The sequence below is a fragment of the Sorex araneus genome, chromosome 2, assembly GCF_027595985.1.
Source record: "Sorex araneus isolate mSorAra2 chromosome 2, mSorAra2.pri, whole genome shotgun sequence".
In the NCBI taxonomy this organism is placed as follows: Eukaryota; Metazoa; Chordata; class Mammalia; order Eulipotyphla; family Soricidae; genus Sorex; species Sorex araneus.
Genome location: NC_073303.1, coordinates 133,209,381 through 133,234,415, shown reverse-complemented (window position 1 = coordinate 133,234,415; position 25,035 = coordinate 133,209,381). Strand labels below are relative to the sequence as shown.

The following is a 25,035-nucleotide window of genomic DNA, read 5'->3' as shown; positions in this document are numbered from 1 at the left end:
TAGAAAACAACAAATATCAAAATCACCCATCACGGAGACTTTGTTTATAGACTAAGTTTGCCTGGAGGAGGAGGGTGGTGGCTGGGAGGGTCCCAGGGACCCTGGTGGAGAGAAGTGGGCTCTCCGGTGAGGGATGTGCTGCTGGAAAGATGTATGCACAAAAAGTATAATAAATCCCAATACCTCAATAAAAAATATATTTTAAAAAAACAGTAAGTATATGATGGGAGTTTCACAAAGGTAGGCAATAGGAAAGAGCATAAAGAATATTTGAAGAAATAACAGCTTTTAAAAGCCTCCAAATTTTCCTGAAAGACTGTAATTGATAGACCCAGAAGGAGGGACTCTTTCTGGACATTGGTTCCAGCAATTATTACCAACAGTTGGTTTTTTCTTAAATTTTTGACAGCCAATTTTTGACAGTCAATGATGGCTTAAAGGTGGTTGTTTAACTGGTGCTCAGTCAATTAATACTATGGCGTAGTTCAGACACTGACCAAGGGAGCAGAGTGGCTAGAACACAGTTATAATAAAATAAAAGTTTGTTGGGGAGAAGGCTCAGATGCAGCGCAGAGGAGCACAGGCTTGAGTGCAAGGGCAGAAGACTGGGGTCCCAGGCTAACACTGTGGGCACTGCTGGGCCTGAGCAGGACTACTTCACTGGCCGGAGACCAAGCCATCAGCTTGGCTGACCAAACATCGCTGGAACTGGCCCCATGGCCCCCAGAGAACTTTGTGGGAACACCCCCCACCCCACCCCACTTCTTAACAGTCCCCAAAATGAAATGAACAGACCTGGGTTCAAATTCTAACTATTTCATTTTCTTAGCAAGTATTTGACTCCTGTAAGCCTCCCTTTTATCATCTATAAAAATAAAATAACAATACCTAATTCTGAGCTGAGGTGGATTAATTTCTTATGAAGTGTTTATCTTAGTACCAGGCACAGGTTCATTTTTTGACACTGGCTATTTTTAACTACTGACAATATTTAAAATTTTACAGTAAAAGTGAATTTGTGGAATGGATAGTGAATCTGGGTATCAGGTTTGGAGATGTAAATGCTTACTCAACTCCTCTGATTTCTCTTTAATAGAATCTGGACGTTGACCTTCTTGTTTTTAAAAATAACATGCTTTGGAAAACAGGCTTTTATCAATTGTGTCTGTCAGGATAATTGTTTCCTTCTGTGACACAGCACTGTGCAAATGGTTTTTATTTCTATTTAATCAGATCCTTTTTGTCTTTGATGATGTCTTCAATAGTCACAATCTTTCTTGCACAGCTGTTATAAATAAGGAATTTATAGTTACATAAAGAATAAAATACAGTCTAACATTAATTTTTGATCCATTTTCTCTCAATAAAATTTATTCAATAGAAATCTGATTTTTTTAAGGCATCAAGTTTGCCTCACATTCAGTTCTTGTAATAGTGAAACTCCAACTCAGTCAAGCAGTGTTTCCATCCTGTGCCAAACTGGTTCAACTATTCATCAATATTACTAGCCCTGACCAAGTGGTGTATGTGTGTGTGTGTGTGTGTGTGTGTGTGTGTGTGTGTGTGTGTGTGTGTGTGTACATGAGCATGAACACAAGTGCTACATTCTTTGGGGGAATATTGTGACAAATACATAGTAAGAAGATCTAGTTTATGACCAAAGGGAGCTCCTTTCAGTCTAGAATCAAAGAATAAAATGAGTAATTTAGAGAGATAGTACAGCAGGTAAGGAGCTTGCCTGAGAAATAGAAAAACCTCGTTCAAACCCTTGTCCAATCCCAGTATTGCATATGGTTGCTGAGCACTGCCACAAGTGATTCCTGAGCATGGAGACAGATATAAGCCCAATCTAAAATTAAAGTAAAAAAAAAATGAATATTTCTCTTCAAATGAAAAAATAGGTCCAAAGAAAGCTGTGTCAGCAAATAAGATCTAAATGTATCGAGCAGCTCAAGATGTGACTTATCGGCGAAGCAACTTGCCTTGCATGTACAAGATTCTGTCTCCAGCACCACTACCAAAAAAATGTGTAAATCATGTGAGAACTGATGGCATTACCTAATATAAATCAAATGACAGCGTGTAGGAGCTCAATTACTCCATTCTCAGTCAGAGTGAGTTAAACTGGGTCTAAAAAGTCAGGATGTTTAAGCCACTAGTTGGGGTTTTCCAGATGTAGAAGGGGGAGTTGGATGAGGTGTTGGGGAGGGATCTTTGGTTGGTTGGTTTTGGGGCCACACCTAACAATGCTCAGGGTTCATTTCTGACTTGGCACTCAGGGATCACTTCTGGTGGGGCTTGTAGGACCATATGGGGTGCTGAGGATCAAACCTGGGTCGGCTGTCTGCAAGGCAACACCAGAACCACTGTGCTATGGCTCTGGCCCCAGGGTGATGAGTTTGGTAAGATATAACAGTATGACCAGGGCGGCAGAGAATGGGCAGCAGCGTGAGTGGAGCTGGAAGCTCAGAGCTGTGTGTCTGTCAGGAGAAAAGTGGCCAGGAGGTAGGACAGGAAGACCAGGAAGAATCTTGGGAATCACCTCGACAATCTCAGATTTAAAACAGAAGCTATTCAGCTGGAGTGGAGGTTCTTGCATCAAGTACAGCGAGAAGGGTCGTTCAGTGGGTAATGTGGAGGGTTGGGGTGGGGGTCAGTCTAGCTGTAGAAGACCAGTTCGGAGACACACTAAGAGTCAGGTTCTAGATCAGCCTTTCCCCAAGTGGACAACCCTGCAGGAATGACCCGTGGGGTAGTAACTCCTACTTCTCTTAGGTGCCATTGGAGTGGGAGGGGCCTGACTGGGACACCCTTTCTGTTAGTCCTGAAAAAGGTAGCTTTTCAGAGCTGCTCGGTCATTTATTTTCTGAAAAGGGGGTGGCAGGCAGAATAAATGTGGGACCCTCAGTCTAGATAATGAGCAGCAAAGCAAAGGCACCAGGAATGGAAGCGGAAATGGCCAAGAAAAGCCATATGCTGAAGTGTGGGCAACAGCAGTGGCTACTTCACCAATTAAAATCTCAGATTGAGGATCAGAGAAACAGTGCAGCGGATACAGCACTCGCCTCAAACATGCCCAACCTGGGTCCGTTCCTGTGAATATGACCACCAGAAACGGTCCCTGAGCACAGAGCAAAAATAAGTAAAATTGCAGATTGATGGCAAATCTCTGGAATCCTAAGAAGACAGGAAAGGAAGTTTATAGGTATAAACATACTCATGCACACATACACACGTGCACATGCGCGTGAGTCCGCACTCACACACATGAGAACAGGAAAATGAAACCAAGTGCTGGCAGAGGTTCGGAAGCCGACTGAGCGTCCTAGAGGAGGAACTCTGGGGCCTGCCGAGGGGAAGGCTGCCGACAAGGGGCAGCTCCCCACGCCTGAGATCCCAGTAGTCCCTGGGAAGGCAGCAGGTGAATGCAGCGCTTGGCTGCAGAGCTGTGCATGGGAAGGCAGGGTCTCAGGCTCCTACCCTCTGCTGAGCCGGCCCTTCCCTTGGCCAGCCCACTCCCCTCGGGGGTTTCCTCTGGAAAGAATCCAACTGGTCTGTGTCCAGAGTTGAGGAACCAGACACATCAAAGAGTAGGAAATAGAATTATAAGCAGGAAATTAAATAAAAGTATTTATCCTAAGCAATAGGATACCCACTCCAGCCCTTTATTTCACTTTGCTCCCAGAAAACAAGCTGCCATCTGGTCACCTCCCAGCCAAGCCAGCAAACAGATCAGGAGATCAGGAGGCAAAGTCCGCAGAGAGGACCCTCGGGCTTCCCCCAGGGCTGCCCTGTGTGAGCAGCAGCCAGCTCCCCGTCAGCTTCCTCTGTGAGTGAGGCTGTGCATCAGGCCCATCTCTCCAGGCACAAATGTCTCCAAGGCTTTCAGGGCTTTGAAGTGGGAATGGAAATCCTAGGATCAGCAGGCCTTCCACTACAGCCGGAAACACAGGCGAAAAAAACCTTGAGAGCCCCAGACTGTTCAAGGTGCCAAAAGAGACTTATAAGGGAAAGCAAAAAAATATCAGAGAGGAGCCAGAGCACAGCAGAGAGGGCATTTGCCTTGCACGCAGTCAACCTGGGTTTAATCCCCAGCATCCCATAGGAGCACTTCCAGGAGTGATTCCTGATTGCAGAGCCAGGAGTAACCCCTGAGCATCACCAGGTGTGACCCAAAAAGACAAAATAATAATAATAATAATAATAATAATAATCAGAGAGCTAAGATGAGCCATGGAAGACTGACAGTAGAGTGTGTAAGGTGCTTGTTTTGCATGCAGCCAATTCCAGTTCATCTCTGGCACTGCATATGATCTCCCCAACCTTGCCTGGGGTATCCCGGGCCCCCCAAAACTGAAACTAAAATAGTAAATGGTACCCATTAAATAAGAATGAGACAAAGTTCACATTTTAAAAACTAATAGTGTTAAGACAAATCAGGTTACAGACGAATATTCTGAAAATTGGAAACAGAATAACAACAATCTAGAGTGCTGTGGCTTGATCTCCCCTCTCCATTGGGGGAAGAAGTCCCCTCATTTTATGTGTCAAAGCAATTAAAAAGACACTTCCTGGCCTGCCTTCGAGTATGAGGAAGGCTACAAATGAATCCAAGGCTGTGGCCAGGGATAGCAGTCACAGCAGTAGTGAGCGCGGGGGACACACTCTGCAGACGGGTCAGAGGCCTGCGCCCGTCTGAACCCTCAAGCCAGACAGGAGTAAGGCAGGACCTACTGCATCCCCCAGCTCCTCAGAAGCCCCATTCTTCGGGTCCATTTTGCCGCTCACAGGAGGGCTTGTCTGACCGGCTCAGGCTGGCTCCTGTGTGCTCCTGGACACAGGATGGATTGGAGAATCGGGCAGTTGACATCATCGGTTTAGAGCATGAGAGTCTTCCTCTGACCAACACTGAGATTCATAACATTGGAAAACCTTCAAACAGGGAGAACTAGGCCAAACTAATAAATCAATAAAGACAAAAGGGTCTGGGGCTGCGAGACTGTCCAGGGGCTCAGGGGTGCATGTCTTATAAGGCAGGAGTTTGAATCCTCTGACCCCCTCCACTGCTGTGGCCCTGCAGGCCCCCAGCCCCACTGGTCCTGGGCAGCACCATCTCCCCAGACCAGGCCGGCCCAGCTGACTGAAGATCACTGAGAGTGATGCTGGGTCCTCTGGGCAATGTATGGATAGTACAATAAATAAATAATTTTTTTTAGTCTATGGCTGTTGGGCTTTCGCCTTTCACTCGGCCAACCCGTGTTCAATACCTCCACCCCACTCGGAGAGCCCGGCAAGCTACTGAGAGTATGGAGCCCCCACAGCAGATCCTGGCAAGCTACCCGTGCGTACTGGATATGCCAAAAACAGTAACAATAAGTCTCTCAATGAGAGATGTTACTGGTGCCCGCTCGAACAAATCAATGAGCAATGGGATGATATTATTTCACCCAATAAGTCATTTAATCCCTTGATCTGACATGAAGTCCAATACAGGGAGGAATTCCAGGACTCATGCTTTATAGCCGATCTTGGACTCGGGCAGCATAGAGGTAGAGGAGGAAATGGGTAGGATCCATTTCTAGGCAATTTAGGCCTGTGGGTAACAGCAGTAAGCGTATTTGACACACCCATCAAAGCAGTTAGAGAAAAATAATGACAGGAAATCAAGCAACTAAGATATCAAGGTTGCTCCGCCACTCCAGGTGGGGCTGCTCAGCTGACACCATGGGGCCTGAGCCCTCCGCCCAGCAGGGCCTGCCTGCTCCGACAAACAAGCCCACACACAGCTCCTGCTGCTGTGGCTGTACATCAGATCTGCGCAGCAAAAGACTGCTCACAATCATTTCTCTGTCACTTGCTGAAGACAGCCTTTACCCCTCAGTGTCTTTCAGGGGCTCACTTTCCCCCAGCACAGCAAGAACACTAGAAAACAGACGCCCACCAAGCTCAGTGAGGGAAAACTGTTCCCGGAGACATAAGCAGCAGCAGTGAATTCTCAGTGTCTTTAGTGACACTAGGATGAGGATGTTCCATGAGTTCAAAGAAACAAAAGCGCAGGTAGTCAGCAAAGCACGAGAAAGCATGAGAGTTGAAATGAAAAACTACTACAGTCGGAAACGACAGAAAACAACGGTAGGTGATATAAAAAGGAGTCTATAGAAGCTCTGAACAGCAGAACAGCAACAGCTGAGCAAAAGATTGAGGAGCTCCAAGGTGAGGAGACCACTAGGAAACAGCAGGAGGTAGGAAATAGCCTGAAGAGACATTGACAGCATAGTAGAGAACTACGGAATGAGCTCAAGAGGGACAGTATAAGAATCATCGGAGTCCCTGAAGAACAGGAAGGCAACTGTGATGAAGAAACAATAGTTAGAGAAATCATCAGTAAGAATTTAAAATTTAAAATCCTCAAGTAAAACGTGGGGATTACAGGCATCAGGATCTAAGAGGCCTGAAGGGTCCCAGTGAAAATAGACCCAAGTAGGAAAACTCCAAGACACTCTATACTCAAAATGAAAAAACCCAAATATAGAGGCAGAATACTGAAAGCATCAAAAGCAAAAAGGACCTTGTATACAAAGGAAAGCCCAGATAGTGTACAGCAGATTGACCAAGTGAGACTGTGAGCAGAAGAGTGTGGAGGGATATAGTACAAAGACTCAGAGAAATGAACACCTCACCAAGAACACTCATTCCTGCTAGATTATCATTCGATTTAAAAGAAAAATACAGGGGCTGGAGGAATAGCACAGCGGGTAGGGCGTTTGCCTTGCACGCGGCCGACCCGGTTCGAATCCCAGCATCCCATATGGTCCCCTGAGCATCGCCAGGGGTGATTCCTGAGTGCAGAGCCAGGAGTAACCTCTGAGCATCGCTGGGTGTGACCCAAAAAGCAAAAAAAAAAAAAAGAAAAAGAAAAATACAGAGCTTCATGGGCAGACTTAGGGAATTTATAGACTTGAAACCAGTCTTGCAAGGGCCTTCAAAGAGCTTCTCCAAGGGACAAGACAGACTTCCAACATGTGGCATTCAGTGCAGCTCTCAGTAATGGTTTCCCGCTAGTAGATTGAGAAAGGTATGTTCACTCCTAAGAGATTTTACACATTTCCAGTGATGAATTAACATCCAAATTATGTTGATTAAAATCACTTAGCCGGGGACAAAGAGGTAGTACAGGGGGGAAGGTCCTTGCCTTGCACACAGCCAACCCAGGTTCTCTCCTCAGCATCCCATACGGTCACTGACCACGGCCAGGAGTGACTCTGGAGTGCAGAGCCAGGAGTAAGCCTGGAGCCACCCAGTTTTGGGTGGGCTCCAAAAAGCAAAACAAAAAATTACTTAGCAATTAATCATCACATATTGACTTTTATAGGTTTATTTTCTAGTAATTCCATATGCCACTACCTTAAGTTTTGTTGGACCAAGAGGGAATTTTGGGGGTGGGAAGGAACCTGGGGATATTGGTGGAGGGAGAGGGACACTATATGCCTGAAAAATCTCTATTATGAACAACCCTATAAATCATGTTGTCTTAATAAAAACTAAAAGATAAAAAAAGGTAGGGTTAGAGAGATAGCAGAGGAGTTCAGTACTTGCATTGTACATAGTCGAGTCCAGTTCGATCTGGACTCTGCATATAGTCCCCCGAGTACCACTAGGACTGATTCCCTGAGTGCAGGGCCAGGATAAACCCTGAGTATGGTTGGATGTGGCCCCCAAATAAAAAATAAAAATTAAAAACCAAAACAGGGACTGGAAAAATCATCCAGGAGATAATGTACTTGCCTCACATGTGGCTGACCTCAATTAGACTGAACCCCTTGTTCAATCCTCAGCACTGCATCTGGTTCCCCCACACCATGAGGAGTGGCCCCGACACAGCCAGGAGTCCCTGGGTACTATCAGGTATGACTTAATCCTTCCCAGATAATATAAATGTGTATTGTGGGTTTTTCTTTTTGGGGGGGGTGGGGGATCACACCCAGCAAGGCTCAGAGTTTACTCTTGGCTCTGCACACAGGAATTACTCCTGGCACTGCTCAGGGGACCAGATGGGATGGGATGCCAGGGACTGAACGTGAGTCGGTCACGTGCCAGGCAAATGCCCTCCCACTATGCTATCTCTCCAGCCCCTATGTGTATTTTCTTTTTTAAAATGTTTCTCCCATTAAAAACCTACCACTGATTTGGAGGTAAAGAAGGGATAGCACATTTATGGAAGCAGAAAAGGCCTGTCTTTCAACACCTCCTATTGTGTTCCTGTCTCTCCCTCTTCTCTCTGCAGAGCTCCAGGGGCAGGTCCTGGCTTCCCGCATAGGCAGGCGTGGGTGAGGTGTCCGTGCTGGGAACTTCTCTGCAACCTCACTAAACCTCACGTCTCCAGTAGTGACAGAGAATGATGACAATATCCATTCCATCCTGAAGCAATACAGGCCGAACACCAAGGACGTGCAAGGCTCTGGAGCGTGAGGCCCCGGCTCCTCCTAGGAGGCTCTCTCGAGAGTCTGGCTGCCGGGCTGTGGGCTGGAGAGGCCAGGAGAAGGCTGCGCTCCTTCCCACCCTTGTCTGTACCTGCTCTGGGCGACTCCCCTTCTCCAGCAGACACCGAGCTGGGGGATGCCCTGGCCACATTCCCACTTCCATGAAAGAAGGAACAGGCACCAGGAAAGTTGGCATTGAGCCTCAGTTGGTTTTGTGTAAAATTAAATGAATATTCCACTACTACTACCACTACTACCATGATTCCCAATTCAAACACAGAGAATAGACGGAAGTTTCTCTTTCAAATCATAACAGGGTGGAGAGATAGCAGAGGGATTGAGAAGCATGTGCTGCCTGTGGCACACTCTGGGTTCACCACCCACACCTCTGGTTCCCTGAGCACCGCTGGGGCTGCCCAGGGCATCCCTCACTGGTGCTCCCGACCCAGCAACACCACATCTGGAGGCCTTGGCACTGACCCTCCTACCTGAGAATGCCAGGAGGGGGCCCCCCCGACCTCCTGAGTACTTGAGAGGCCAAATTAAATAGCAAGTAAAATTATAGCAGTCGAATTATAAATCCAGCTGATATCTGCATACAAGTTCTAAAGCAAACACCCTGCTAAATGAACGATTCTCAAAATGCTTCAAATGAAATGGCTCCATGTTAGGAGATGACACCCGTCACAGACAGAGCAGCCACCGAGGAGGCGCCCCAGCCGGCTCCAGGCTCACCGTTCCCAAGGGAGGAGCCCTGCAGTACTCACCGTCCGTAGTCAGAGGCACCGGGCTGCACGGCCCAGGAACAGACTGTCCCTCACCTGCCCCCTCAGGCTGAGAGGTCTGCTCGTTCCAATAGAAGTCCTGGACATCTGGGGAGGCAGGGGGCTGCCCACCCACACCTCCAGGGGCTGTGCCATCCAGGAGGAAGCTCTCCTGCAGCCTCTGCATGGCGGCCTTTCTCGGCTTCCGTGTCTGGCCTTTGGGGGAACCGTCACTCTCTGCCCACCTGGGCTGGCAGCCGTCCTGCGTCCTGGCAAGCTGCAGGAGCTGGTCCATGTCCTTGGCGAACTGCAGCAGGGTGCCCTCAGACAGGCCCCTGGGGACGCCCCCCGAGCCGTACTGGGGCCTCTTCTCCAAGAGTTGGTGCTCAGAACCGCAGGCGGCTCCCACGTCCTCCCTGTCCCCGAGGCTGCAGAGACTCATGGATAGGGAGAAGTAGGAGTAATCCACGGTGACATATGTCAGCATGAAGTTGATGGTGACAATGGGGGCCAGAACGTTCACCTGCCCCACCAGGACGAAGGCCATGGTGACCACACTGGTCAGGCAGATGGCAGCGACAGGAGTCTTATTCGGGCCTTTCTGGGGAAGAAAAAGAGCACACAGGCCCACAGCAGTTCAGCAGAAAGGCAGAGAGAAACAGCCACATGACCACACCCCCACCCCTACCCCGTCTGTGTTCAGGCTTGGGGGAATTTGCCCCCGCACACCACCCAGGCTCCGCACAGCAAGCGAACGCCCGAAATCCGCTGGACACACAGCGACGCCTGACCTCGGGCACAAGAGGCATCAGGGCTGGGGGTACAGGGCGGACTGGGGAGCCCGGGCTGCCCAATCAGCTCACCTTTCCTCTTTCACTGGACTTTAACGTCTGCCATGGAAACCAAAGATGTGCTAAGTTGGGACCCGAGAGAGAGGAAAGGAGGCAAGGCCCTTGCCTGCCACATGGCTGCCCCCAGCTGGACCCTTGGCACCCAGAAGGGTTCCCCTGAGCACCACCAGCGACCACCTCTGAGCACAGAGCCAGGACTAGGCCTGAGCATCGCCAGGTGCGTCTCAGAACAAAAGCTCAGCCGGGTGAGACTCATAGCGCTTCTCTCCACTCCCCTGCTGCCCACTAGCACCTCTTGCTTCTCTCGTGTTCGCCGGAGTCTCCCCACTGCCCACCTCCTGCTGGTGCTCTTCCTACTCCCACCCTCCACCTCCGTGGGCCTTCCTCCAGCTGCGTGCCCCTTCCAGGGGCATCCTGGCATCTGGGGCACCACAGGCTGGAGGACTGAGTGCAGGCTTTGCTCGCAGCAGCCCCTGAGCACCCTCAGAAGCCACCTCTGAGCACTGAGCCAGGAGTAGTTAACTACTTCTAGGTGTGGCCCCCCCACCCCCCTGCCAAATCATACTCATAGCTACAGACACATGTATACATACGAAGAGGAAACAGGTTGAAGAACGCAACATCACCAACCTGAGTCTGTGAAGCTGAGAGCTTGTTTTAATGGGGTTTAGTGTGTGTGTTTGGGGAGGGGGAGTTATGGTTTTGTGGTGGTTACATCTTACTCCTGGCTTTATATCAGGGACCATGCCTGGTGGGACTTGGGAGAGCAGATGAAGTGCCCAGGGTGAGGAGCATATGGGTCAATCACTTGCAAGACAAGTGTCCTACCCATTGCATGGTCTCCCCAGCCCTCAGAACCCTGTTGATAGGAAACACCTCTACAACCTAAGCATAAAAAAGTTTTAAAGGGGGTAGGGAGAAGAAATTTGAGAATCCTACTTGGGTATATTTGGGTCATATTTACTATGCTGGCTTAGTGTTCTGTAACAATAAAACCAAGGAAAATAAAGTATTCTGAGAAAATAATGGGAATTAAGATGGGTCTTTTCCAGACAGCTCAGTAGACAGAGTGCTCATTGTGCCTTCTGGAGGTCAAAGTTTATTCCAAGCACCATATGGTCCCCTGAACATCGCCAGGAGTGACCCCTGAGCACAGAGCCAGGAGTAAGACCTAAGTATTGCTGTATGTGACCCAAAAATAGAAAGAAAAAGGGTCTTAAGACAAAGGAAATGCTAGGTATTCAGGTCAGCACTTTGATAAAGTTGGGTTGTAAAATGATAAAATAATCAAATAATTAACTTGCTTACCACTACAAAAATGAGTCAGGCCACAGAAAGGGAGAGATATTCTGCATTTCCATGTTCATTGCCGCTCTGCTTACAATAGCCACAATATGGGAAAAACCAGAGTGCTACCGAAAACAGATGATTGGTTAGAGAAACTCTGGTATATCTACACAGTGGAATACTACGTAGCTTTCAGAAAACATGAAGTCATGAAATTTGCATATAAGTGAATCAACGTGGAAAGTATCATGCTGAGTGAAGTGAGTCAGAAAGAAAGAGATAGACATAGAAAGATTGCACTCATATGTGGAATATAAAGTAGCTGAGAGGTACAAGCTTACAATGTTGCGATTTCTGGCAGATATTTCTCTGGACTTAGTTACTAAAATACTAAAATACAGAAATCCAAAACTGTGCGTGCGGCTGCTAGTGCGGCCTCCTGACCTCATATCTCTTCATTCTCAGCAATGGAAAACAAATTATCAAATGCTTTCTTTTCAGCAGGTTGACTTTAAGAGGGAGAAACTCCAAATCAATAATAGTGAATTTTTTGTTGGAGTATTGAATGTAATCAAATTAAAGTGAAAGTAAAGTGAAATTTACCAGTTACACAGGCGGGGTGGGGGGCTGGGGAGGTGGGGGGAAGGGAGGAAAAAAATAAAAAAAAAAGAAAGGGAGAGATATTTGCAACACATATAACTGACAAAGAGTAGTCAAAGAATGCATGCAAAATAAGAAGAAAACAGCTCATTAAAAACAAGGACTGAAAGAAAGCCTAGTAACATGTGAAAAAAATGCCCAATATCAACTGATGCAAATGAAAACTGTAGTGAGATACCATAAACACCCACCACACTGGCAAAAAGTTTAAAGACAAGAACATAGGAGGAACAGGAGCACTTGTCCAGGCAGATGGTATAAATCAGTACATGTGCTTTGGGAAGAGTTTGGTGTAATGCAAGAACATATCTCACAATTTCTCGATCCTGCCCTTGGGTATAGAGTTTGAAGGATCTCTGCAAATGTACAGTCCACTGAACTAAACTGCCATCACACTGCCCATAATAGTCCCCAGAACCCCTCCACAGCAGAATGGATAAGTAAATTGTAGCACGTTAGGAAATGCTCCAGAGGGATGATAATAAAAAAGCTGCTGCTCCAAGCAAAAAAGTAAATGAATCTCATAAGCATAATAGTGCATGAAAGAAGCCTGTTGTATCCATCTGGTTTTAAAACAGACAAAATCAAACTATTCTGTTTAGAGATGTCTCTGGAGGAAATAAACCAGGGCTGGCAAATTATGGTCCCTGGACCAGATCTGGTCACCGTCTATTCACGTGTGCCCACAGCTAAGAATAGTTTTACAGCTGTAAGTGGTTGGGAAATAAATCAGAAGAAGAGCAACAGCAGGTCTGGAGGAACAGCGTGCGCCTTGCCTGCCTCACTGGTGGAGGGCCGCAAGTTCAAGCCTCAGTGTCCCTGCATGCTGAGCGCAGTTTAGGCTGCTCTGCAGTCTGCAGCCCCAAACGCCACAAGTGATTTCCCTTGCATCAAGGCAAGAAATGTGTAAGCACGAGCAAAAGGGCTGCGATCTCCTGGTGACGACCAGAACTCAAAGACATGGCAGCAACACAGGCAGGGAGTGCAACCTTGAGCTGTGTCAGTGTGTCAGTGTGTGTCCCACAGCAACCCCCACAACCCTGAGCTAAGTCTACTGCCATTGCAAGCGCTAGCAAGTGTGTGCACATGCACAGCTGTAGGCATGCAAACAAACTTTGGTGAGTACCAAGTCTTGCGAGCAAGCCCTACAACCTAAAGCGTGGCCTTTGAAAGCAGTTTGGCATCATTAAAATGTGCACATACAGGAGCCAGAGCATAGACAATAGGCAGGGCACTGGCCTTGCACCCTTGCACTGGCCTTGGCCGGGTGCAATTCCCAGCACCATATATGGTCTCCCAAGCACCGCCAGGAGACCTGAGCGTAGAGCCAGGAGTAAACCCCAAACACTGCCAGGTGTGGCCCCAAACCCCAAATAAATCTGTTGGGGCTAGACTGAGCTATCAGGGTGAGCCCATGAAAATGGGTGAGATTTCTCCTGTGTCCTGACTGGTTTGGATGAAGCTGAACACTTTCCCCCTTCAAGCTGCCTTCAGAAAATAATTTCAGTATATTGAAAGGGGCAGTTTTCCTTTTCTCACAGAAGCCTGGCTGGTCTTTGACATGCAGATCTCAGGTGCTAGCCAGGCCTGATCTTTGACATTTGTAGATTCCAGGCTCTGGCCCAGCCTAGTCTTTGGGATGTAGATTTCAGGTGCTGCCTAGTTTGTAATTAACATGTAGATTTCATGTGGCAGCCCAGCCTTGTCTTTGGGATGTAAATCCAAGTGCTTTTAGCCCAAGAAAGATTTCCATTTTGGTTTTGTCTATTTTCCAGAGGCCAAGATTACTGGCTTGAAGATGCAAGGAAATAGTGCATGTTCTACTGCCTCAATGTTCTTCCTGTAACTTCTTTTGATGCCTTTGGTGACATCACTGCATTGCACCCTTTAGAGGTACCATGATCAATAAAAGGAGACCACAAGGCTGTAGAGAGTCAGAGAGAACCATGGCCCTCCATGAAAACATGTCTTCCGCGTTCCGTGTCTCAGCGCCTCCAACCGCACAAATATTCACGCAACATAAATCAACAAAAACAATGTGCAAGCACCACAGTCAGGAGTCTGTGATCCCCACGATGACATCAAGAACAAAGAGGGAAGGGAGAGGAGAAAGGGGGAAATGAGGATATTCTGTGACAGGAAAGATCTACAGGAAATCACCATCATAGTCACCGTAAGTTAGGCTTGTGGGAACACAGCCACACCTAACCTCTGTGGTACCCTCTGACTTCGGAGTGAAGGACAAATGAATGGTTGTGAGGGGAGTATATAGCCTGCAGAATCTATAGCATTTGCTACTTTACTCTTTTCAGAAAAAGTTCACCTATTGTTGAGTAAGATTACAAAAAATCAAGAATGTTAACGTTAATATCAGGGAAATGGAGACCACGGCTCCTCCAGAGGGACAGAGCGGGGGGCAGCCGGAATTCTTGGGAGGAAGTTAAGAGGACGTTTATTTTACGCCTATTCTTTAAATGGTTCCTATCGGTCTTAGGGCCTTTTCTGTATTTTTTTAATATTTAATGTGCTTCATAAAGCTTCTTTTCTTCCCAATTAAAAGAAAAACAAAAATTGCTAATAAGACTTAATCACATGTAAAGAAGCTTTGGGGGGAAGCGTGGTGGGAAGGTGCTGAAGTTAAATGCCAAGTGACAAACTAGAAGAAGTACTCGTAGCTCATATCACAAGGAGTTCATCTTACAAAGAGCCTTGGAGTCACTGAGAAGAAAAGAACCAACAACCACTGAAATCAAGTGACTGACTCGATGTTCAGCCTCATTCATGTTAAGAGGAGGACATTAAATCACAAGTGTCCTAAGAAGCCCTTCTCACTACAGGCTTGGCAAAAACTTACACTTGCCAATGAGCTGAGGCAGGTTTTGTCTCAAAACAGGAGAGAAATAAATCGTGTTTGTTTCAGTTTTACAAACACCCCAGTGCCCAGGGCAGGTGTCCAAATGACAGCCCTCAGGCCTGTGTCTAAATATTTACAACTACAACCCTGGCTAACAAATTGTTAAATCAAGCACTGTTTACCATCCGTCCTGGCACAGATGCCTTCAGGGCAGTGAGGAGGAGAGGCTGAAGCTGGAGTCCGGCACTCGTCTGAGTTCCTCCCTGGACACTGGCCAGTGACAGCCTCCGGCTCACCCCTTCTCTTTCCAGACCCTCCTTGGGGCCCCACTTGGGACCCCACTCCCACATATGGACTTTGAGAGAACAGGCCCCGAGGAGAGGTTCACATGCTGGAGAAGGTGGGTGGCTTCTGTGCAGGGAGTGGGGTGGGCGGCATGCCTGGACCATGCTTGAGGGTGGGGACGGGACGGAGTCCAGGTGGGCACACCACTTGGCCCCAACCCTGAGGACAAGGAACTCACTGCATGTAGAAGCAAAATAATGATACAAATTCCAGGGAAGGTGTTCTGGCAGTAAATATTAAAATTTAAAACACATTTACCTTTGGCCCAGCAAACCCACTTCAGACATTTAAACAGCAGGAGCATGTGCACATACACAAGACTACACAAACACACACTTGAGATCATTATTTGCAGCACTTTTAAGGGAGCAGTTAAATGAACTATGAATTTCCTTACAATGAAAACAGAATGAGAATATCTATTCACATAAATATATTGATTTTTAGTGATGCAAACCTGAAACTTAAATGCTACAATACAATGTTACTTCAGCAGTAAAAATTAAATTTAAAAAGATGAGATAGTTCTCTCTACACTAATATGAATTAGAGTTTTGAGATTTTATATATATGCATGCATATACAGTGTGTGTGTGTGTGCGCATGCACATGTGCTCCAGGATCACTCCTGGTGGTGCTTGGGGAATAGAACTGGTGCTGGAGATCAAACATCTTTTCTACTGAACTATCACTCCAGCCCCTTCCAACTTGTATTAAACGAAGAAAAGCAAGGTGTATAGGGGATGGAGCAATAGCACAGCAGGTGGGCATTTGCCATGCATGTGGCCAATCTGGGTTCGATTCCCAGCATCCCATATGGTTCCCTGAGCACCGCCAGGAGGAATTCCTGAGTACAAAACCAGGAGTAACCCCTGTGCATCGCCGGGTGTGACCCCTCCAAAAACAACAACAACAACAACAAAAAGCAAGGTGTATAGAACACCATCTTTTTGTTAAAAGAGATGGATTCAAAAACAGCTACTAAAACAAGTACTGGTAAGGCCCAGAGTGGAGGGGAAAGTGAAATGCATGATTCAAGGGAAATGTTCAGTGTATGCCTTTTATATCACTTTAAAGTTTTGAACTCTATGTATATTTTACCTAATAAAAATATGTAAAACAGAATCAAAGCCTTCCCACCTGGAAGGCGCTGGAGAGCGCACTGCTGCTACCCAGGTGTTCTGGCGGAGGGCAGGGGAGGGGTGAAGAGGACGCCTTGCAAGCCTGTGGCCTCAAGCAAGAGGAGGACTGGGGACAGGAGGGGTGGGGGTGTGGGGGGGACAGGAGGGGTGGGGGGCTCTATGGGATGTTAGAGATGAACAGTAGCTGACAGACAGGGACCCGAGGCAGAGGTGAGGGGAAGTCACCCTTGGCCGATGCACAGGAAGGAGAGCCCGAGGACAGAGAGCTTCCCACGGCTCTGGGATCATCTTTGTGCAGACTTGGAAAATGCTCAGTGGAGGTCTGTGCTCCTTCCAGATTAAGTATACCTCTGCAAATGTGTTTAATTGCCCATTAATTGCCAAGAGAAATGTTAAAATGTGTAATTATGATATTGACATTTTCTATTTTCATTTTAAGAACTTTTTTGGAGAGAGCACTGGCTTGTAACATTAATAACTGAATCTATTTGAGGGGCTTTCATTTGTTTGTGGGTAGCACCCAGCTGTGCTCAGGATTCACTTCTGGCTCTGCACTTAGGGACTGCCATGTGGCCACACGGAAGGCACGCGACCTACCACTGTCCTATGTCCCCGGACACAGAGTGCAAGAGGCCACGCTGACAGCGGGGGACCCATGCTCAGGATGAGCCGGAATACAGGTGAGGAAAAAGACTCTGCCCTCTCGTTATGACCCCAGAGAGCATGAACGGTGGCTTGCCCAGAAAGATCAAAGCAATTTCATGCCCCCCAAGCCCCCATCAAGTTCCTGGCCAAGTATACAATCCCCCAAAGCCACTTACCCCTTGGCCCAGGCAGGCCAGAGTGGGAACCACTTTCTCCTGCGCGATGCACTGCAGGATCCGGGGCGCTCCGTAGAGGCCTCCCATGCAGGAGGCCAGGGATGAGATGTAGAGGCCCAGGAGGAACAGGGCGCCCACCAGGGACACCTGGGGAGAGATGCCAGGAGAGTGTCTGCCCTGCAGCTCCCCGTCCTCACTTTCACCATCTACCCTCTCAATCAGCCTTTCTCAACCACCAGTCCATGGACTGACACTGGTCTGCAGGAGCTAGAACCAAGCCATGAGTACTGTCAGGTGTGGCCCAACCACCCCACACACACCAAAAAACCCTACTGGTTTCTCCCTTCATTGACTGTGGCCTGTGGAATGGTTTGCAGGACAGGTGCCCATCCACAGTGCAAACAGATGGACACTGTGCTCTGTGTCTGACCTCCTGCATGTGGCTGCCGGACACTGCTGCTCTGTGTCCGACCTCCTGCATGTGGCTGCCCGACACTCCTGCTCTGCATCTGACCTTCATTCCTGCCCTACTATTTCAGCATGCCCTGCATCACACAGTAGGTCTCAAATCAGTGTACACTAGACTCATCCTGAGAGAGAGAGAGAGAGAAATCTTAAAACTAAGATTTTTGGACCCCGTTTCAAGGTTTCTGCTTTAGTAGGTTGGGGTGAGGCCCCAAGAATTTAGATTTCCCGTTTCCCTGGGGATGTGGATACTAATGGCCAAGGGACTACGTGTTGAGAAACACTGGCCAGCTGCAGTGCTAAATGGCCTCCCGCTGCTCTGCCCACGAGGACTCATCCCTGACCTCTGCTGGAGGACCCTCCCTGAGTGTGCGTCCCATCGTGCTCTACCAAGCAAAGAGAACAAAGGCTGCCACCCCTGTGCCTGTGTCCTTCTCAGGCCGTCCCCCCTGCTCAGTCTTCATCAGCATGCTGCCCCAGCCTGCTGGAGCCTTCTGGCCACACCGCTGAGCATTCACTGTTGGTTAGGTCTCAAACTCCCAGCGGTGTCTTAAGACTCGATCTAGCCTCCCCTCCTCCTTGCCCCCCAATGCCCCTCGCCACAGTGGGTGCAGCGTAGAGCTCTGCAGAACCTCAGCATTATGGGGAGCTCCAGCCCTGTCTCTCCTGTTGGTCTGGAGGCCTTGCTCCACACCTGACACATCTGGGGCCAGCGCAGTGTTGACGTGGGACCGGTGGGAGCCTTGGCTGATGCTCAGTGTATGACAGGCCCACATGACACCACCAGGAAGAGCAGAGACAGAGCGACTGCTGTGCTCAATGCCCACCTGCAAAGGTCTGCGCTGCCACCATGCAGCCACGTGCCGGCGCTGATACCCCCCCTCCTCTCACGGCTAGCAGACAGGAGCTTCTTCTGGGCTGTGGTTCACTTCCCACTCTTTCTCCGAAACTGTCAGTTCAGTCCATTTTCCCAAAATGAAAGCAAGCGCCAATCTTTATGTCTGGCTAAATTCTAAAAACTCCTTTCTGTCCTCCTCCCGCCTAAATCCTGCCTCAACCTTTCTAACACTCCTCTCTCCCCTGGGGAGGGGTGAGGACGTGATTTTATTTTATTTTATTTTTTTTAAATTTTATTTATTTTGTATTTATTTTTAATTGAGTTACCGTGAGAACAGTTACAGGACTTTTAGGATCGAGTCTCAGTCATACTATGCTCAAACACCCATCCCTTCACCAGTGCACATGTTCCACCACCAATAACCCCAGCATACCCCTCCTCCGACTCCCCCTCTGCCTGTGTGGCATATGATTATCACTTTACTCTTTCCTTACTTTGATTACATTCAATTTTTGACAGGAAATTCACTATCATTATTTGGTGTTTTACCCCCAACAGTCAGACCTGTCGGAATAACATCATTAGATTGTATGTTTTCTATTGTTGGTAACAAAGAGCATATGATGTTGCATGGTCGCAAAGCGGCTGCCCAGATTTGGAATTCTGGTATTAAGTCCAGAGGTATTTCTGCCAGCAGCCGCTGCATTCCGAGATTGGTTTCTGTGGCGCTGGGATCATGGCTGTTCAGGAGCAGAGGAGCTGTCCATGGGCGACTGCTCGGGGTCTCATTTGGGCAGGAGGCATGGCCGGTTCTACTTTCCCCATCGCAAGATTCCCCATGCATCCCGTCCGATCACTGCAAACTCCTACCTCTCTGTCCAATTGATTCTGAACGGTGGTGGTCGCCGTGCTGTCGCAGGGGGAAAAGGCCGAGGGACAGAAACCCTTCCCCTCCCGGGGCTGCATGGGGCCATAGCTTAGTTCAGAGTTCAGGAGTATATCTGCCAGCAGCCGCTGCATTCTGAGATTACTTTCTGTGCCTCTGGGATAATGGATGCTCAGGAGTGGCGGAGTCATTCCAGAGCATATTTTTTGTGTATCAGGAAAGGTCGCGTGGCCTCGCAGTTTGGAGATGTCCAGTCCCGCATACCAGAGCCATGTTAGTAGAAGCTCAGTGTCGCCGGGGCTCCATCTGGAGAAGGCGTGCTGGCTGTACCTTCCCCGTCTGGCACCCTGGTGTTGTTGGTCCGGTCTGGGGTCCGGAGGGCGTGATTTTAACATGGCATAACAGTGGTGGCACAGGGCAGGTCTTAACTAACACAATGAACAGCTCTGCTGCAGCTCTCATAGAATTTCCTCCTCTCTAGTGTCATGTGGGACTGTGAAGTGGCTAGCTGCTGGGCAGGTAAAAGTGAGAATTTATTTGGACAGATGTGTGTTCACAGTTCTTCAGGGGGAGAAAATAAAGTGTCCTTGGCCATGCATCTGTTTGAGCCATCGCAAAACACTCTCTATTTCTCAAACACTAAGAATAGAGCTCCTGTATGACCTAGCACTCTCTATTTCTCAAACTAAGAATAGAGCTCCTGTATGACCTAGCATCTTGGTATCTACCCCCCAAAGGCAAAAACATTAATTCTAAAAGCTATCTATACACCTGTGTTCACTGCAGCAGTTAGTACAAGAGTCAGGATATTTAAAACAATACAAATATGCAATGACAAATGAATGGATAAGAAATTGTGGTACACAACGGAGTACTGTGCAGTTATAAGATGAATCTTGCGGGGCTAGAGCTCTAGCACAGCGGGTAGGGCGTTTGCCTTGCACACGGCCGACCCAGGTTCTACTCCCAGCATTCCATATGGTCCCCTGAGCACGGGCAGGAAGAATTCCTGAGTGTATGAGCCAGAAGGGCACGCCGGGTGTGACTCAAAAAAAAAAAAAGATGACGCTTGCTACAGTTATAGATGGAACTGGAGGATGCTGTGTTAAAAGAATAAATCACAGAGAAAAGGACAAGTAATGATTGTTCTGGCTTAAGAGAAACAAGACAAGAGAACAGAAGGTATTAAATAAGGACAAACCATAATCCTTGGTCCTAGATTACAGAGATGAGAATGCCAAGGATGGGGGAGTGTATGTGTGGAGGGACGAGTCAGTAGAATGAGGGGACTGATGATAATATGATGGTATTGGTCAAGGGCAATGGTGGACTTGGACACTTTGGTGGGCTAGAGGTAATAACTATGTGTATAAGACCCATAAAAGTCAACACTTGAACACATGTGACCCAAACTATAATAAGTAACTTTAAAAAAAAAAGAATCTGCTAAGGAGTTGGGGTGTGAGAGGGGAGGAACCTTGGGTCAGGTGGCAGCTTTCGAGTTGAAAACTGAATGCCTGGAACTCTATTATAAGTCACAATGTAAGCTTTGTAAGTCACAGAGCCTAAAGAAAATAAATTTAAAAAGCACTCTGTGTTTCTAAAAAGCTACGCAGGGTGTGAACTACTCCAGTTTCTTCTTTAGGAACTGCCAGTGGAAACAGCTCCATCCCTCTGCCTGCGGCCTGAGTTCTCTAACTCTGCCCTGGTCCCACACGTCCACCCGCAGGTCAGCTTTCGGTCACATTCTCCTCTCACTTGGCTGCCTCAATCCATAAGGAATACAGTGGATGTTTCCACCCAGGGGGACAGCATGAGGTCCATGCTGAACAGAGAGGGCAGCGAGGCTGGCTGAGTATGGACACAGAGGGCTCCGGAGGAAAAAGCTCTCAGGTCTCCTGCAGCCTCAAGGCCAGGCCACCTGGCTCCCTATGACGCTGGCCCTGAGCCCTGCAGGGAGGCTCATGCTCCCACCTCAGTGCTCCCCCTCCAGCACCTGAAAAGCTCCAGAGAACACTGTCACCTTTGACAGGGGGACCACACGTCTTCTAGAAATTGCTGTTGGCTCCTGGAAGACAAGCCCAGAAGCAGCCCCGGAAGGTCGACCCTCGACTCCTGCCTGGAGTGGCCTCCCTGCTAGGGCTTCCTCTGAGAGGACTGCCCTGTCGACACCAGGAGCCGCAGGGAACCAGCCCTCACCGCCGCCCCACCACCCCACCCCACCACCCCACCCCACCAACGCTCTCTGACAGCCAAGAAAGTCTGATATCTCTAGGATAGCCCAAATTCTCAGGATTCTCAGTCTACTTTTCCTCCAGGAATTTAAGGGAAGTTCAGAGTTTGGGAGGGGTGGGGGACTCCAGAACAGCATCTCGAAAATGTATTCCCTCAGGTTCTAGGGATGCCAAGTGGGTGTCCTTGACTGGCTGAGGGGAGTCTGTGGAGGTGAGGAACCCCCTAAGCTGTTCCACTCTAGAAACAAAGACGCTGGAGTCAAGTGCCTGGCTGGAGGCCTCAGGGCCCCAAGGACCAGCAGGGGGCCTCGATGCCTGGGAGTCCTCAGCCCCCCTGCCCGTTGCTTCCTGTAAGCAGTGTGAAGGGCTGTCGGGGAAAGCGTTCGCTGAGCATCGGGCTTTCAGGCAGCCAGATTCTTTGCTTCTGTCCAGACTTTAGACATGGAAAAGGATGATGCCCTTGGTATTTAGTTATGCACCTTGGGGGCTTTTTTTACAAACAACCTTCTCTAGACTTTCAGCAGCAGCATGTACACGGTCCCCAGGCCCTCACCACACTGCACCGCATGGGGCGCCAGCCCGGGCCCGGCCACCTGGAGTCCCCTGTGGACCAGGCAGAAGCAGCCCTCTGTGATGGTGACAGAAGCCAGAGCCCCAGGAAGTGTCCGCAGGGCAGCGCAGGACTCACCCACCTTCTCGGCGATCATGAAGTCATAGCGCAGGGCCTCTCGGGTGCAGATGGCGCCCAGCAGGAAGGCAAAGACCATGTACAGAAACCACCTGCAAAACAGCTGACTTGAGGGCAGCTGCTCCCGCTGCCCTGCCTCCCGCCGCCCACTCACTGGGGCGCACGGGGAGGGCCACTCATATGTTACTCCTCAGAATATTTCTTTTTATTTTTGCATTTGAAAAAGAATGTCTCTTATTTTAGGCCCTGTGATCTGCTAGACTATTAATGGTACGGTTACACACAGACAGTGCTCCAACGCCAGCTGCAAACTTCCCTGCCCCTCCCCAGAGTGCCATTGTTTTGTCTCTCAGCCCCTGAGCCTGAAGCAGCAAGACAAGGCCTCGGGGTCCTGCTGTTTCCTGGCTCAGGACAGCAGAGCCAAGCCAAGCACAATACGACCAGCAGTGACCTGGCTCTGTCCCCTGCTGCCCATGACCTTGAAGAAGCCACATGACCCTGCAGCCTCATTCCCATCAGGCCACAGTTTCCTTCAGGGCACCGGTCCCTGCCATTACCAAACCCTTTTCTCTCCGTCCCCACCCCGGCTCTCTGATACCTTCTTGTTGCTTTCCAGAGCAAAGAAGAATTGCCATTATTCAAATTAGCTTTATGTCCAGCTCTGGGGGAAAAGCCAAGAGCCACTTAAGAAATAGATACTCTGATATTTTTTAAGGAGCACTGTAGCCATGTAGCACTGTCATCCTGTTATTATCGATTTGCTTGATTGGGCACCAGTAACGTCTCCATTGTGAGACTTGTTGTTACTGTTTTTTGACATATCCAAACGCCAAGGATCGCTTGCCAGTAGCAGGGTTAAAATAACACAGGCACCTTTCACTTCTCAGGTTCTTGTCTTGGCCATGGTTTTCACATCTCCCTAATGAAGGCAGAGCAGTTCCCTGGTATGGAGGGAATTCCAGAAGATTCTGGAAGGTCAGAGCAGAGGCAACACTCCCCCGCCTCCTAGGGTGATGGCCTGTGAACTACACCAGGAAGCTGTGGGCTGTGGTTGGAGGAGCGGCACGTGGGTCTGTTCCTGAGTTCCTCCTCAGAAGTTGCACAGAGAACCTCCCACAGAAGACACGGAGGCCCAGAGTGCTAGGCCAGGTGCTCACACCATGGTAAAGCTCCCCCATGACCCTGGGCATTCTGTGGCCAACACCACACCCAACCGGAAAAAATCCCCAAGTTGGAATAGGGGTGTGGGGGAGAAAGGGGAGCAGATGGAAGCAAGGAGAAAGGCCCCCTCCCCGATGAGTGACCCTCCCCCCGGGCGTCCCCGGCCTCTGAGCCCGAGACACGGATTCTGCAACCGACTGAGTGTCAAAGTCGGCCTGGCATACAAGACAGGCGGGTCACAGTTGGGTCGCCGGCAACAAAAGAGACGCTCTCTCTCTTGCCAGGCGCTTTCTCCCTCTCCCCAGCCACTGCCAGGAGGGGCACTTACGAGACGCCAACAGCTGCCAGGGAGCCCAGAGGGATGCTGGCGGCAGGCTCCCGGAGGTCGCCCGCCATGTTGAAGCCGGCCATGACTCCTGCAAGACACCAGATGGCAGCGGGTGAGCCACGGGCCCAGATTCCCCTCACTCAGCAGCCTCTCCCGGATGTGGGCCCACACAGCTCTGCGACCCCACTGCTCCATCGTCCTGGCAACAGGGGAGGCATCTGTGGGCCATGGAAGGCTTTTTGTAGGCCGGGGGCCCAGGAGGAAACCTTCCTATGAAAGCACCTTCAGGCCCAGGGCGAAGAAGCCAGCGGCAGGGAGGTGTCTGACAAAGGTCCCCACTCCAAGGGCTGCTCCTCAGAGACAGCACCCCAAGACGGGGCCTGAGAATGCCCTCGGCCCCTCAGCACAGGCCAGGCCCACACACGTGCAAGAAACACCCCCACCCCAACACTCTGCCACCAATACGCAGTCATGTGTCCTCCTCCCCCTCCCCTCCCCTTCCCCCCACCCCCCTTTTCTTCCTTCCCTTCTCCCTCCCTCTCCTCCTCCTCCTTCTCCTCCCCCGCACCACCACTCCTGAACACTCAGGGTAGCAGTGATGAGTCCCATGGGTGGAGGGCACTGAAGTCAGCAGACCAAGTGGTGGGAGCAGGGGTGAGGCCCACACCTCACAGAGGGCCAAGCGCATCTTCTCAAACTTAGCCTTGAAGGAGGGTTTGCACAGCTGAGAGGCAGGAGAAGTTCCAACCCAATCCGTATGAACTTTCCGTACCACACGGCCAATTCTGAATATCTTACATGCGGATTTTTAATAACTGGGCCTACCATGTGAGGGGATGGGTGAGGCAGGACCCTGGGACTATAAGCTGATGCACTGGTGGTGGCTGAGGTGTTGTTAGGTATGCATAGATCAGGGTGCCTCAAAAAGGAACCTTCATATACTCGACAGTCCTATCAGAAGCACAGAAGGATGGCCCCGTGTTTGGGAAGGGAAACTGCTGCTCACCAGGCAGAGCCGGTGCCAGGCCCGGCCCGTCTGACTTGGAAAACAGCTCTCAGCGCTCCTGCTGCTCCATCCGGGCTCACAGGTGAAGGGGGTGAAGGCAGAGCCTGGGGACCAGCATGGTAGGGGTATTTCAGAGAGAGCCCCAACTCTGGACCAAATCTGGAGAGTGCTCCCACACTCCAAGACAATACCACTACCAGGATTTTATCCTCTGTGTAACAGTCA

General features: G+C 49.4%; 1 protein-coding gene across 1 annotated transcript in view; it reads right to left on the bottom strand.

Annotated features, from left to right (window-relative positions):
- SLC12A8 (solute carrier family 12 member 8) overlaps positions 1–25,035 on the bottom strand; it is a 151,236-nt gene that overhangs the window by 30,533 nt on the left and 95,668 nt on the right. The window contains exons 7-10 of the mRNA XM_055124500.1: positions 23,805–23,892; positions 22,320–22,407; positions 17,205–17,351; positions 9,248–9,845 (exon numbers count right to left, since the gene is read on the bottom strand). Coding sequence (XP_054980475.1) covers positions 9,248–9,845; positions 17,205–17,351; positions 22,320–22,407; positions 23,805–23,892 — 921 coding nt within the window. The remainder of the gene's footprint in view (positions 1–9,247; positions 9,846–17,204; positions 17,352–22,319; positions 22,408–23,804; positions 23,893–25,035) is intronic.